This window comes from Lissotriton helveticus, chromosome 10, assembly GCF_964261635.1.
Source record: "Lissotriton helveticus chromosome 10, aLisHel1.1, whole genome shotgun sequence".
Taxonomy (NCBI): Eukaryota; Metazoa; Chordata; class Amphibia; order Caudata; family Salamandridae; genus Lissotriton; species Lissotriton helveticus.
The window spans coordinates 7,155,657-7,169,678 of record NC_136071.1 but is presented as its reverse complement, the minus strand read 5'-3'; the positions used below and the strand labels follow the sequence as shown (position 1 = coordinate 7,169,678).

The following is a 14,022-nucleotide window of genomic DNA, read 5'->3' as shown; positions in this document are numbered from 1 at the left end:
CTGCCTTCAAAATGTCCTCTAAACGCAAGCCTGAGGTGGAAGATTTTGAGGCCATAGCTCCTCGGGCCGAGTGCGTGCCAAAAATGGAAGCGTCAATACCAGCTTCCGATAACAGCCGATTCATCCATCTTGCTAAAGTAGCGGCTGCTACGGGCCTGAAAGGTTTTTGCAAGGCAATGAGCAGATGTCCACCGGGGTCAACCCTAAATTTGTTGGTGGCAGCTTCATATGCTTTAGGGCATGGGTTCTCTCAAACATTGTCCCGGGGCCGCAAAGTTTGCTCTATGGTGTGTCTGAGGGCCGCACTGATGCCAGCGGGGGGTGTAAAGTGGGTGTAGGGGAAGCAAAGCATGTATATCTAGGGGCTGTCTTTAGAAATGAAGGTGTTCCTACAGTTAAGGGCCTAGCTACATCCTTTCCTTAACTGCAAATTACCTTTAAACAAATGTTTGTTGTATATAACATATTTTTAATGTTAGTGCTGAGTCGAGTCAATGGCAGCCCAGTGCTGCTGCTGCCCCGGGGGCCGCGTGTAGATGTCAGGAGGGCCGCATGCGACCCCCGGCCCGTACTTTGAGTATCACTGTTTTAACTGCTTCAGCGCTACCGCGTTTACCTGCTGTGCGCTGAAAAAGTAATAAATGGCTTGTTTGTGACAAAGCCAGCTCGTCATGAGCGCAGGGCAGGTAACGCCCATGACGAGCTGGCTTTGTCATTAGCGTCGAAGTGGTTAAGGCATTGTACTGTGCACAACTTAGCATTGTTGGGGGGAGTGCAGAATACAACATCATCCTGGTATCATGTGAGTGAAGGGGGAGACAGGGTGTGAGTCCCTAGTCTTACTCCTGCCTGACCTGTACCCCTTCTAGATTGAAGCTACCCATGGTGAGTCTTGGGAATACACCCCTCCATGTTCTGCCCCCCCCACGCTTCAAGTTATTGCACCTTGGGATGGCCACAGCTCCTGGGCACAGATCACCACCTGATCCCTTGACTGTGCCCTCTGATCCCTCAACTACGCCCAATGACCCATCGAGTTTCCTTTCTGGACCCTTTACTGTGTCTTCTGACCCCTTACCTGTGCCTTCTGACCCCCTCTACTGTGCACTCTGACCCCTCACCTGTGCCCTCTATCCCCTCTACTGTGCCCTCTGACCCCTCACCTGTGCCTTCTGACCCCCTCTACTGTGCACTCTGATCCCTCACCTGTGCCCTCTATCCCCTCTACTGTGCTCTCTGACCCTTCACCTGTGCCCTCTATCCCCTCTACTGTGCCCTCTGACCCCTCACCTGTGCCCTCTATCCCCTCTACTGTGCCCTCTGACCCCTCACCTGTGCCCTCTATCCCCTCTACTGTGCTCTCTGAGCCCTCACCTGGGCCCTCTATCCCCTCTACTGTGCTCTCTGACCCCTCACCTGTGACCTCTATCCCCTCTACTGTGCTCTCTGATCCATCATCAGTGCCCTCTATCCCCTCTACTGTGCTCTCTGACCCCTCACCTGTGCCCTCTATCCCCTCTACTGTGCTCTCTGACCCCTCATCAGTGCCCTCTATCCCCTCTACTGTGCTCTCTGACCCCTCACCTGTGCCCTCTATCCCCTCTACTGTGCTCTCTGACCCCTCACCTGTGCCCTCTATCCCCTCTACTGTGCTCTCTGACCCCTCACCTGTGCCCTCGATCCCCTCTACTGTGCTCTCTGACCCCTCACCTGTGCCCTCTATCCCCTCTACTGCGCTCTCTGACCCCTCACCTCTGCCCTCTATCCCCTCTACTGTGCTCTCTGACCCCTCACCTGTGCCCTCTATCCCCTCTACTGTGCTCTCTGACCCCTCACCTGTGCCCTCTATCCCCTCTACTGTGCTCTCTGACCCCTCACCTGTGCCCTCGATCCCCTCTACTGTGCTCTCTGACCCCTCACCTGTGCCCTCTATCCCCTCTACTGCGCTCTCTGACCCCTCACCTGTGCCCTCTGTCCCCTCTACTGTGCTCTCTGACCCCTCACCTGTGCCCTCTATCCCCTCTACTGTGCCCTCTGACCCCGACTTTGCCTTTTGACTTGCCTTGTCTCTGTTGTATGACCCTCTGACTGTTCCTTCTGACCCCTGACTGTGCCCTATGACCCCTCTACTGTGCCCTATGACCCCTCTACTGTGCCCCATGGCCCTTCTACTATGCCCTGTGACCCCTTGTGTTTACCTTCTGATCCCCTTTTACTGTGCTGTATGACCCTCAGGCTATGCCTTGTGAACCCTCTGCTGCTGGCTCTGACCCCTCACCTGTGACCTCCGACCCCCTATACTTTACCCTCTGACCCCTTACCTGTGACCTCTATCCCCTCTTGTGAGCCTCTGACCCCTCTACTGTCCTCTGACCCCTCTACTGTGCCCCCTGGCCCCTCACCTGTGACCTCTATCCCCTCTTGTGAGCCTCTGACCCCTCTACTGCCCTCTGACCCCTCGCCTTTGCCCTCTATCCCCTTTACTGTGCCCTTTATCCCCTCTACTGTGCCCTCTGCACCCTCACCTGTGCCCTCTATCCCCTTTACTGTGCTCTCTGAATCCCTCCCCTGTGCTCTTCTACCCCTCACTTGTGCCCTCTGACCTCTCACCTGTGCCCTCTATCCCCTTTACTGTTCCCTCTGACCCCTCATCTGTGCCTTCTGACCCTTTAACTATGTACTCCATCCCCTTTACTCTGCCCTCTGATCACTCACATGTGCCCTCTGACCACCTCTACTGTGCCCTCTGACCCCCTGGCTTTGCCCTCTGACCTGTCTTGTCTCCGTCCAGGCACCACGCGAGAGCCCCACGAGGGAGAGAGTCCGGGCGTGGATTACAAGTTCATCAGCACCCAGGACTTCCTGACCCTGCAGCGAGCCGGGCTCCTGCTGGAGAGTGGCACCCATAAAGGTGAGGCGTGGACTGGGCACCAGGGTGGCATGGGGGGCAGTGGCCCTTCTCTCGCGCACTGCCCGTCTCTGGGGTCAGCCGAGGAGGTGGTCTGTCAGGGGTACGGAGCAGGGCTCTTCAGGGCGATGGGGGGGTCGGTGCCCGTCTGGCAGGTTCTGGACTGTGAGTGTCAACATTCAGGACAAAGGGTCAACCTTGAGGGGCAACTCTGAGGAGCTCAGACAGTAAAGTAATAATAATACTAGGGTTACTTCCTTTGGTTTGTAAAATACATAGTAGACTCTGCCCTCTGGCGTTCCCTCATGGGGTGCAGCTGAGGGGTACCCGGCGGAGGGCTACAGGCTGTGGGGTACCAGGCTGTGAGGTACCAGGCGGAGGGGTACCAGGCGGAGGGGTACCAGGGGGAGGGGTACCAGGCGGAGAGGTACCAGGCGGAGGGGTACCAGGGGGAGGGGTACCAGGGGGAGGGGTACCAGGCGGAGGGGTACCAGGCTGTGGGGTACCAGGCGGAGGGGTACCAGGCGGAGGGGTACCAGGCTGTGGGGTACCAGGCTATGGGGTACCAGGCTGTGGGGTACCAGGTGGAGGGGTACCAGGCTGTGGGGTACCAGGCTGTGGGGTACCAGGCGGAGGGGTACCAGGCGGAGGGGTACCAGGCTGAGGGGTACCAGGCGGAGGGGTACCAGGCTGAGGGGTACCAGGCGGAGGGATACCAGGCTGAGGGGTACCAGGCTGAGGGGTACCAGGCGGAGGGGTACCAGGCTGTGGGGTACCAGGCGGAGGGGTACCAGGCTGTGGGGTACCAGGCTGTGGGGTACCAGGCTGTGGGGTATCAGGTGGAGGGGTACCAGGTGGAGGGGTACCAGGCGGAGGGGTACCAGGCTGTGGGGTACCAGGCTGTGGGGTATCAGTGGAGGGGTACCAGGTGGAGGGGTACCAGGCGGAGGGGTACCAGGCTGTGGGGTACCAGGCTGTGAGGTACCAGGCTGTGGGGTACCAGGCTGTGGGGTATCAGGTGGAGGGGTACCAGGTGGAGGGGTACCAGGCGGAGGGGTACCAGGCTGAGGGGTACCAGGCGGAGGGGTACCAGGCTGAGGGGTACCAGGTGGAGGGGTACCAGGTGGAGGGGTACCAGGCGGAGGGGTACCAGGCTGTGGGGTACCAGGCTGTGGGGTATCAGTGGAGGGGTACCAGGTGGAGGGGTACCAGGCGGAGGGGTACCAGGCTGTGGGGTACCAGGCTGTGAGGTACCAGGCTGTGGGGTACCAGGCTGTGGGGTATCAGGTGGAGGGGTACCAGGTGGAGGGGTACCAGGCGGAGGGGTACCAGGTGGAGGGGTACCAGGCTGAGGGGTACCAGGCAGAGGGGTACCAGGCTGAGGGGTACCAGGCGGAGGGATACCAGGCTGAGGGGTACCAGGCGGAGGGGTACCAGACGGAGGGGTACCAGGCTGAGGGGTACCAGGCGGAGGGGTACCAGGCTGTGGGGTACCAGGCTGTGGGGTACCAGGCTGTGGGGTATCAGGTGGAGGGGTACCAGGTGGAGGGGTACCAGGCGGAGGGGTACCAGACGGAGGGGTACCAGGCGGAGGGATACCAGGCTGAGGGGTACCAGGCGGAGGGGTACCAAACGGAGGGGTACCAGGCTGAGGGGTACCAGGCGGAGGGGTACCAGGCTGTGGGGTACCAGGCTGTGGGGTACCAGGCGGAGGGGTACCAGGCTGTGGGGTATCAGGCGGAGGGGTACCAGGCTGTGGGGTACCAGGCTGTGGGGTACCAGGCGGAGGGGTATCAGTGGAGGGGTACCAGGTGGAGGGGTACCAGGCGGAGGGGTACCAGGCTGTGGGGTACCAGGCTGTGAGGTACCAGGCTGTGGGGTACCAGGCTGTGGGGTATCAGGTGGAGGGGTACCAGGTGGAGGGGTACCAGGCTGTGGGGTACCAGGTGGAGGGGTACCAGGTGGAGGGGTACCAGGCTGTGGGGTACCAGGTGGAGGGGTACCAGGTGGAGGGGTACCAGGCTGTGGGGTACCAGGCGGAGGGGTACCAGGCGGAGGGGTACCAGACGGAGGGGTACCAGGCTGAGGGGTACCAGGCTGTGGGGTACCAGGTGGAGGGGTACCAGGTGGAGGGGTACCAGGCTGTGGGGTACCAGGCGGAGGGGTACCAGGCTGTGGGGTATCAGGTGGAGGGGTACCAGGTGGTGGGGTACCAGGCGGAGGGGTACCAGGCTGAGGGGTACCAGGTGGAGGGGTACCAGGCTGTGGGGTACCAGGCTGTGGGGTACCAGGCTGTGGGGTACCAGGCTGTGGGTTCCCAGGTGGTAGGGGTACCAGGCGGAGGGGTACCAGGCGGAGGGGTACCAGGCGGAGGGGTGCCAGAGTGTGGGGTACCTTGAGCACGTAAACAGCGTTCGCAAACAGGAAAAAAGCATCGCGAACGGGCGGAACAAGCAATTCCGCGTGTTCTCGGAACTCTGCATTCTCGCAGAGATTTTTTACCGTTTCGCCGAGCTTTGTGTAGCGCGACTACGCCAATTCCGCCCAACCCTATTAAGTCAAAACGCCAAACAACAAAAATCCCAAACCAAATTAGAACCACAGAGTAAAATGTAATAAACAAAATGACACCAAAATGACTAAACTCCAGTAAGTGTTTCTGGAGTCGTGAATCTTTACAGTTTTCGGTAGAAATAGCAGCAAAAACCACAAAGAGCCAATGATAGTTCCAGGTGTTTGGACAAAATATTGAATTTGAAATATCCAAAGTGAAAAATATTGGAACAAAAATATAATGGTATAGAATATTGTTATCAAGAATATCCATTTTTCTGGTAAGTAATATGTTGTTTTTAATATCATTTTCAGTAATATAGTTGTACGAATATTTATTTTAAATACTTTAATGAGTTTCAATAATGGGTTGGTCTGCTTCCCTGAGCTATTGCCAGTGGGTAGTTATTGCACGCAGCCTCCCATCACCTTTTGTGTGTTTCGTGTACCGCTCTAAGTGGCATAGGTTTGCCCTTACGTGGGTCTCATGCTCACTGTGTCGCTGGAACCAAGCTGTACCCGGCTGATGACCCCATAACTAGGGCGATGCCGGTCCTGGGTCGATTGCGTTCGCTTCAGGGCGGGCCTGGCCTGGCAGTACGATCCATAAGTTTTTTGTATACTTTAGTGCATTTTAAATAATATGACCCTGCCTTGTGGGCTACAAGGTTTACAGAGGGGCGGTGTACCAATACTTAAAAGGGAGGTCTTTACCTGTCAAAAAGGGTTATTTTCAAGGGTGGGTGGCGAACTCCGCTCTGCCAGCGGAGTATGCCGAGTTTTGCCAACTCCGCGCTCCACTGGGAACGTGGAGTTCAGCAAATACTCTGATTCCGCGGCGTGGCGGAGTTTGCCCCTGCCACCCACCCCTAGCGAGGCCACCGCGGCTTTCCTGGTGCGTTCAACGCCGTGCCCAGGCTGCCCTCCTCCTCATGGCTGTCTCTTCTTCTCTCCTCGTCCGTGCAAAACCCCTACGCTGTACGTCTTGGGAGGACTGCGCATGCGTGTATGTTTAAAGGGGAGCACTTACACTCCACTCCTGGTTAGCAGGGGTAAAGTGCACACAGTTCTAACGCCAGCTAACGTAATGGGTGCAGCAGAGGGGGAAACATCGGGGTGACAAAGTCGAAAGGGCAGATTTCTTACACGGGCCGCCCCAGCCAAGAGCCAGGGTGGACGAATCAGTCCCTTGAGGCATCTCCTGCTCGTCAGACATGGCCACACCAGGGTCAGTTTTGGGGTGCTCTCCTCTCAGAGCAGGTAACCCACGACCCCCTGACCCTCTGTCCTCCTGCTATTGATGGCATACGCCTCCTGCCCTCTAACATTTCATCTGGGCCTCTGTACCCTCTGTTTAGGGGCAGTACCCCCAGAGATATGTGTTTTCGGGGCACCTTGGGGGACTGCCCCTCCCAGCTCTCTCCTCACTAGTGGGAGGTCACTGCCAAGAAAGCAGCCAATGGGCAATTGAGGACTGACAATAACCTTCCTCTGGGCAACTGCCCCCTCCCATTCTAAGCATACCATGGCGGTAGAGCGGGCGTACCCCTGCCCCGGGACCGTCAGGACCCCACACGCCTGTGCTGGCAGATCCTGCTCTGGAGAAACCAGCCTTGCTACCACCATGGTCCAGCGGGCACAGGTATCCCCAGAGCAGTGACAGGGACCCCAGTCCCTGTGATCTCCCGGGAGGGGTGTCTACCACCCTCAGGGGTCACCAGCTTACCTTCTGGCCCACCTCTGGACTAGGGATACTAGGGCATGCTGTAGCCCCTCCTAGAAATAACCTCCCCCTAGGGCTACACTAGTCACCCCGGCACAGTGCCCACCTGTGGCTGTTTCTAGCTGTACCAGTGCCAGCTATACCAACGGTTCATCACGGGTGGCGCTGGTCTTACTCCAGCTCTGAGCTAATAACTGTTTTCGGTCATCTTTGGCTGTTTAAACTTTAGAAGTGCAGTTTGTGAATAGGAGTGAGCTGACTCTGCCACGGTTGGCACAGAGACGCCGCAGTTGACGCAGAGACGCCGCGGTTGGCAGAGACACCGCGGTTGGCACAGAGACGCCGCGGTTGGCGCAGAGACGCCGCGGTTGGTGCAGAGACGCCGCGGTTGGCAGAGATGCCACGGTTGGCACAGAGACGCCGCGGTTGGCGCAGAGATGCCGCGGTTGGCGCAGAGACGCCGCGGTTGGCGCAGAGACGCTGCGGTTGCGCAGACAGCTCAGTACAGACAAAGACAGACATGTGGGTCTGTGAGTAGCATTGGGTAGTAAGCTAGTGGTACTATAGTTGTACTACTATACGCACTAAAAAATGCAGTTTGTTCATAGGACCCATTGCTGTTTAACAAATCACAGCCCCTCATTCGAGCCTTAATCGGTTACTGATGTGGGATGTACACTCAGGAAAATTTCTAGGGCTTTCCTTGGCACAGGGTTTGGGAAGGGGGTTTGGCAGGAGCTCTAGAGCGTCAGGCGAGGTGGCGGCTGAGTTGGGATTTAGAGAAGGGGTTGGGCAGAGTGTCGGGCCTCTGGTGAGGCATTGGTTGAGGTAGGGCTGGGGACTGGGGTTTGAGATGAGCTGGGAGGCCTGTTGAAGCTAGATTTGAGTTGGGGTTTGAGGAAGGGTCTGGGTAGAGTCGACCTACCATCTGGGTAGAGGTGGTTGAGGCAGAACAGAGGGTGGAGGGTGGAGGTGGTAGAGGCAGGTCAGAGGGTGGAGGTGGTTGAGGCGGGTCAGAGGGTGGAGGTGGTTGAGGCGGGTCAGAGGGTGGAGGTGGTTGAGGCGGGTCAGAGGGTGGAGGTGGTTGAGGCGGGTCAGAGGGTGGAGGTGGTAGAGGCAGGTCAGAGGGTGGAGGTGGTTGAGGCGGGTCAGAGGGTGGAGGTGGTTGAGGCGGGTCAGAGGGTGGAGGTGGTTGAGGCGGGTCAGAGGGTGGAGGTGGTTGAGGCGGGTCAGAGGGTGGAGGTGGTTGAGGCAGGTCAGAGGGTGGAGGTGGTTGAGGCAGATCAGAGGGTGGAGGTGGTTGAGGCGGGTCAGAGGGTGGAGGTGGTTGAGGCGGGTCAGAGGGTAGAGTTGGTTGAGGCAGGTCAGAGGGTGGAGGTGGTTGAGGCGGGTCAGAGGGTGGAGGTGGTTGAGGCGGGTCAGAGGGTAGAGTTGGTTGAGGCAGGTCAGAGGGTGGAGGTGGTTGAGGCGGGTCAGAGGGTAGAGTTGGTTGAGGCAGGTCAGAGGGTGGAGGTGGTTGAGGCAGAACAGAGGGTGGAGGGTGGAGGTGGTAGAGGCAGGTCAGAGGGTGGAGGTGGTTGAGGCGGGTCAGAGGGTGGAGGTGGTTGAGGCGGGTCAGAGGGTGGAGGTGGTTGAGGCAGGTCAGAGGGTGGAGGTGGTTGAGGCAGGTCAGAGGGTGGAGGTGGTTGAGGCAGATCAGAGGGTGGAGGTGGTTGAGGCGGGTCAGAGGGTGGAGGTGGTTGAGGCGGGTCAGAGGGTAGAGTTGGTTGAGGCAGGTCAGAGGGTGGAGGTGGTTGAGGCGGGTCAGAGGGTAGAGTTGGTTGAGGCAGGTCAGAGGGTGGAGGTGGTTGAGGCAGATCAGAGGGTGGAGGTGGTTGAGGCGGGTCAGAGGGTGGAGGTGGTTGAGGCGGGTCAGAGGGTAGAGTTGGTTGAGGCAGGTCAGAGGGTGGAGGTGGTTGAGGCGGGTCAGAGGGTGGAGGTGGTTGAGGCGGGTCAGAGGGTGGAGGTGGTTGAGGCAGGCCAGAGGGTGGAGGTGGTTGAGGCAGGTCAGAGGGTGGAGGTGGTTGAGGCGGGTCAGAGGGTGGAGGTGGTTGAGGCGGGTCAGAGGGTGGAGGTGGTTGAGGCGGGTCAGAGGTTGGAGGTGGTTGAGGCAGGTCAGAGGGTGGAGGTGGTTGGGCGGTTGGGAGTGGTTGCTGCCTCTCTATACCTCTACCTCCTCCTTTCTTCCAGGACATTACTATGGGACCCGTCGCCCTGCGCCCGTGACGGAGGACTGCGCCATGACGTACAGAGAGCTCCGACGTCGCATCTGGGGTCCCGACCACCGCTATCTATCCATCAGCGCTGAAGAAGGTGCTGGCGACTTGAGTGATGAAGGCGAGCAAGAGGAAGAGGAGGACGAACGGCCTGGGGTGATGATGGGTAAGCAGGCTCTTTGGATTCAAGGAAAACAAGCCTTCGCAATGCAATAGGTCTCACAATTGCAAAACTTTGCGGTATTGGCATTGTGAAGGACAATGCTTTCTATATATGCTTTAAAAAACTGAAATAATAAAAGGCTTAGGGGCCAGATGTCGGTCGCCAATTACCGGTCGGTAACGGCCGATTTCGGCCGTTACCGACCGGTAATTGGTTTTTGAGATGTAGGGGGCCCGAATTTTACCGAATCTGTAAATTTACAGATTCGGTAAAATACCGACTCGGTATATTTACCGAATCGTTAATTCCAGATGTAGGTGGCACTAAAAATAGTGCCACAAGCCCTTAGGAATTCGTTATTTACCATGAAATACTATCTCATGGTAAATAATGAATTCCTGTGTACATGCACATCTGTGCATGTACACCTGTGTGCCCTAAGGGCATGTATGTGTGTCACATTGCACACAAGCCAGAATCAGGGGTGCAACAGGGTGTCAAAGTGACACCCTGTCCCCCTTGTAAATTCGGTAATTTTACCGAATCGGTATTTACCGATTTGGTAATTGACATTGATTCCTATGGGCCTCAAGGCCCATAGGAATCAATGGCAATTACCTAATCGGTAAATACCGATTCGGTAATTACCGAATGTTACAGATTCGGTAAAATATTCGGTAAATATACCTACATCCCGATTGCCAGTTCTTAAATACCGAATCGGTATGATTCGGTATTTAAGAATCGTAATCGGGGATTACCTACATCGGGCCCATTGTCATTTAAAATACAAATAGGTTCAAGTTTCTAAAATTCGATACCTATCGCATTGCAAATGCTTGTTATTTACAAGCGCCCAATGCTGCGCTTTCACGTTAATAGCGGCCACGCCCCTTTCTTTAGACGAGCCGTGACAAACAAATGCTTTTTTTTGTAACAATGCCCGTGAAAGTGTGCATGGCACGCTGAATGCACTGAATGTTGCAGGGAAGCATGCCGTGCCTGCAGTAGGAGAAACTCATTAAAGAAAATAGTGCTTACAGACTAAATAAGACATAGCGTGTGACAGAAGTAAAAGGTTCAGTCCTCATGGGAGGGTACAAATGAAGACAAGGTGGTACTAAGGAGGGATTAAGTCCACCTCTCCCCCTTCTCGGCTCCTCCCCATCCCGGTCACGTGTGGGGTACCCCAAGGTTCCTCTCTTTCCCCCCTCCTCTTTAACCTCTATATCCGCCCCCTCATTTCCTCTCTTCTTGAGCTGGGGGTCTCAGTGTATAATTACGCTGACGACCTCCAGCTCGTCTTTGATCTATCCTCCCCCTCTCACTCTCTTCCCATGCTCAGGTCAACTCTTGTCTTTATTTCTCAGTGGATGAGCTTCAATCACTTGAAGCTCAACCCTGACAAGACAGAGCTTGTCCTCACTGGTGGCCCCTCTAACCCTTGGTCCTCTGTCCACTGGCCCCTTTCTTTTGGTCCTCCACCCTCTCCGGTTCCCTCTGTTCGGACTTTGGGCATCAAGGTCAGCAATGACCTCTCGATGCATGCGCACATTAGTTCTGTTGTATCCTCTTGCTTTCTTTCCCTCCGCCTCATCCGTAAGATCTCCCGGTTTTTTTCTGTTGATGCCCTCAAAGTTATCATCACTGCCCTTATTACCTCCCGCCTGGATTATGGTAATGGCCTGTATGTAGGCATCCCTGCCTACGAGACCCGTCGTCTCCAGGCCATCCAGAACCAGGCGGCCCGTCTTGTCCTTCGTTTACCTAAGTTCTCCCACATCACTCCCGCCCTAAAAACCCTTCACTGGCTCCCCGTTCAGTTCAGGTCCCAGTTCAAACTTGCCTGCCTGGCCTTTCGGGCACAGGCCCGGTCCGCCCCTTTCTTCATCAACTCTCTGATCTCCTCCCATGCCCCCCCCGCTCCCTCCGATCTTCCTCCCTCTCTCTTCTTCACGTTCCCCGCTTTCGTAAGTCCCGCACAGGGGGCACCCGCTTCTCTGTGCGTGCTCCGCAAATCTGGAACTCTCTTCCCCTCTCTATCCGCTCCATTCCAATTTTCTCTCATTTTCGGAAAGCCCTCAAAACTTTTTTCTTTCTTCAGGCTTTCCCGGGCTAATCTCTCTCGCACCTGTTAGGCAGATATCGTTGTGTTCCTCAGCGCCAGGAAGCCGCTTGGCCACAGAGCGCTCTATAAATTTCTTTTTCATTTCATTTCATTTCATTTCATTTCATTTCATTTCATTAACAAGCCTATTGACGAATCAGAAGCCAGCATTTATGAAGGAGAGGAGATGCACGCACTATACAGCACCCGCGGAGGGGAGGGGGCACAGTCACTATACAGCACCCGCGGAGGGGAGGGGCACAGTCACTATACAGCACCCACGGAGGGGAGGGGGTAGCAGTCACTATACAGCACCCACGGAGGGGAGGAGGCACAGTCACTATACAGCACCCACGGAAGGGGAGGGGGTAGCAGTCACTATACAGCACCCACGGAGGGGAGGGGTAGCAGTCACTATACAGCACCCGCGGAGGGGAGGTGGCACAGTCACTATACAGCACCCACAGAGGGGAGGGGGTTGCAGTCACTATACAGCACCCACGGAGGGGAGGGGTAGCAGTCACTATACAGCACCCACGGAGGGGAGGGGTAGCAGTCACTATACAGCACCCGTGGAGGGGAGGTGGCACAGTCACTATACAGCACCCACAGAGGGGAGGGGGTAGCAGTCACTATACAGCACCCACGGAGGGGAGGGGTAGCAGTCACTATACAGCACCCATGGAGGGGAGGTGGCACAGTCACTATACAGCACCCACAGAGGGGAGGGGGTAGCAGTCACTATACAGCACCCGCGGAGGGGAGGGGGCACAGTCACTATACAGCACCCGCGGAGGGGAGGGGCACAGTCACTATACAGCACCCACGGAGGGGAGGGGGTAGCAGTCACTATACAGCACCCACGGAGGGGAGGAGGCACAGTCACTATACAGCACCCACGGAGGGGAGGGGGTAGCAGTCACTATACAGCACCCACGGAGGGGAGGGGTAGCAGTCACTATACAGCACCCGCGGAGGGGAGGTGGCACAGTCACTATACAGCACCCACGGAGGGGAGGGGGTAGCAGTCACTATACAGCACCCACGGAGGGGAGGGGTAGCAGTCACTATACAGCACCCACGGAGGGGAGGGGTAGCAGTCACTATACAGCACCCGTGGAGGGGAGGTGGCACAGTCAATATACAGCACCCACAGAGGGGAGGGGGTAGCAGTCACTATACAGCACCCACGGAGGGGAGGGGTAGCAGTCACTATACAGCACCCGTGGAGGGGAGGTGGCACAGTCACTATACAGCACCCACAGAGGGGAGGGGGTAGCAGTCACTATACAGCACCCACGGAGGGGAGGGGTAGCAGTCACTATACAGCACCCGCGGAGGGGAGGTGGCACAGTCACTATACAGCACCCATGGAGGGGAGGGATAGCAGTCACTATACAGCACCCACGGAGGGGAGGGATAGCAGTCACTATACAGCACCCGCGGAGGGGAGGTGGCACAGTCACTATACAGCACCCACGGAGGGGAGGGATAGCAGTCACTATACAGCACCCACGGAGGGGAGAGATAGCAGTCACTATACAGCACCCACGGAGGGGAGGAGGCACAGTCACTATACAGCACCCGCAGAGGGAGGGGACGCATTCATTATACAGCACTTGTGGATGGGCAGGGACGCATCCACTATACAGCACCCACGGAGGGGAGGGGTAGCAGTCACTATACAGCACCCGCGGAGGGGAGGTGGCACAGTCACTATACAGCACCCACGTAGGGGAGGGATAGCAGTCAGGGAGGAGGCACAGTCACTATACATCACCCACGGAGGGGAGGGGTAGCAGTCACTATACAGCACCCGTGGAGGGGAGGTGGCACAGTCACTATACAGCACCCACGGAGGGGAGGAGGCACAGTCACTATACAGCACCCACGGAGGGGAGGGGTAGCAGTCACTATACAGCACCCGCGGAGGGGAGGTGGCACAGTCACTATACAGCACCCACAGAGGGGAGGGGGTAGCAGTCACTATACAGCACCCACGGAGGGGAGGGGTAGCAGTCACTATACAGCACCCACGGAGGGGAGGGGTAGCAGTCACTATACAGCACCCGTGGAAGGGAGGTGGCACAGTCACTATACAGCACCCACAGAGGGGAGGGGGTAGCAGTCACTATACAGCACCCACGGAGGGGAGGGGTAGCAGTCACTATACAGCACCCGCGGAGGGGAGGTGGCACAGTCACTATACAGCACCCACGGAGGGGAGGGATAGCAGTCACTATACAGCACCCACGGAGGGGAGGGATAGCAGTCACTATACAGCACCAGCGGAGGGGAGGTGGCACAGTCACT

The 14,022-nt window shown here is 57.1% G+C and overlaps 1 protein-coding gene across 1 annotated transcript in view; it reads left to right on the top strand.

Annotated features, from left to right (window-relative positions):
* The window catches only part of MAGIX (MAGI family member, X-linked), a 257,646-nt gene that overhangs the window by 17,005 nt on the left and 226,619 nt on the right, over nucleotides 1-14,022 (top strand). Inside the window, exons 3-4 of the mRNA XM_078664524.1 lie at nucleotides 2,792-2,911; nucleotides 9,414-9,605. Of these exons, the coding sequence (XP_078520650.1) occupies nucleotides 2,792-2,911; nucleotides 9,414-9,605 (312 nt within the window). The remainder of the gene's footprint in view (nucleotides 1-2,791; nucleotides 2,912-9,413; nucleotides 9,606-14,022) is intronic.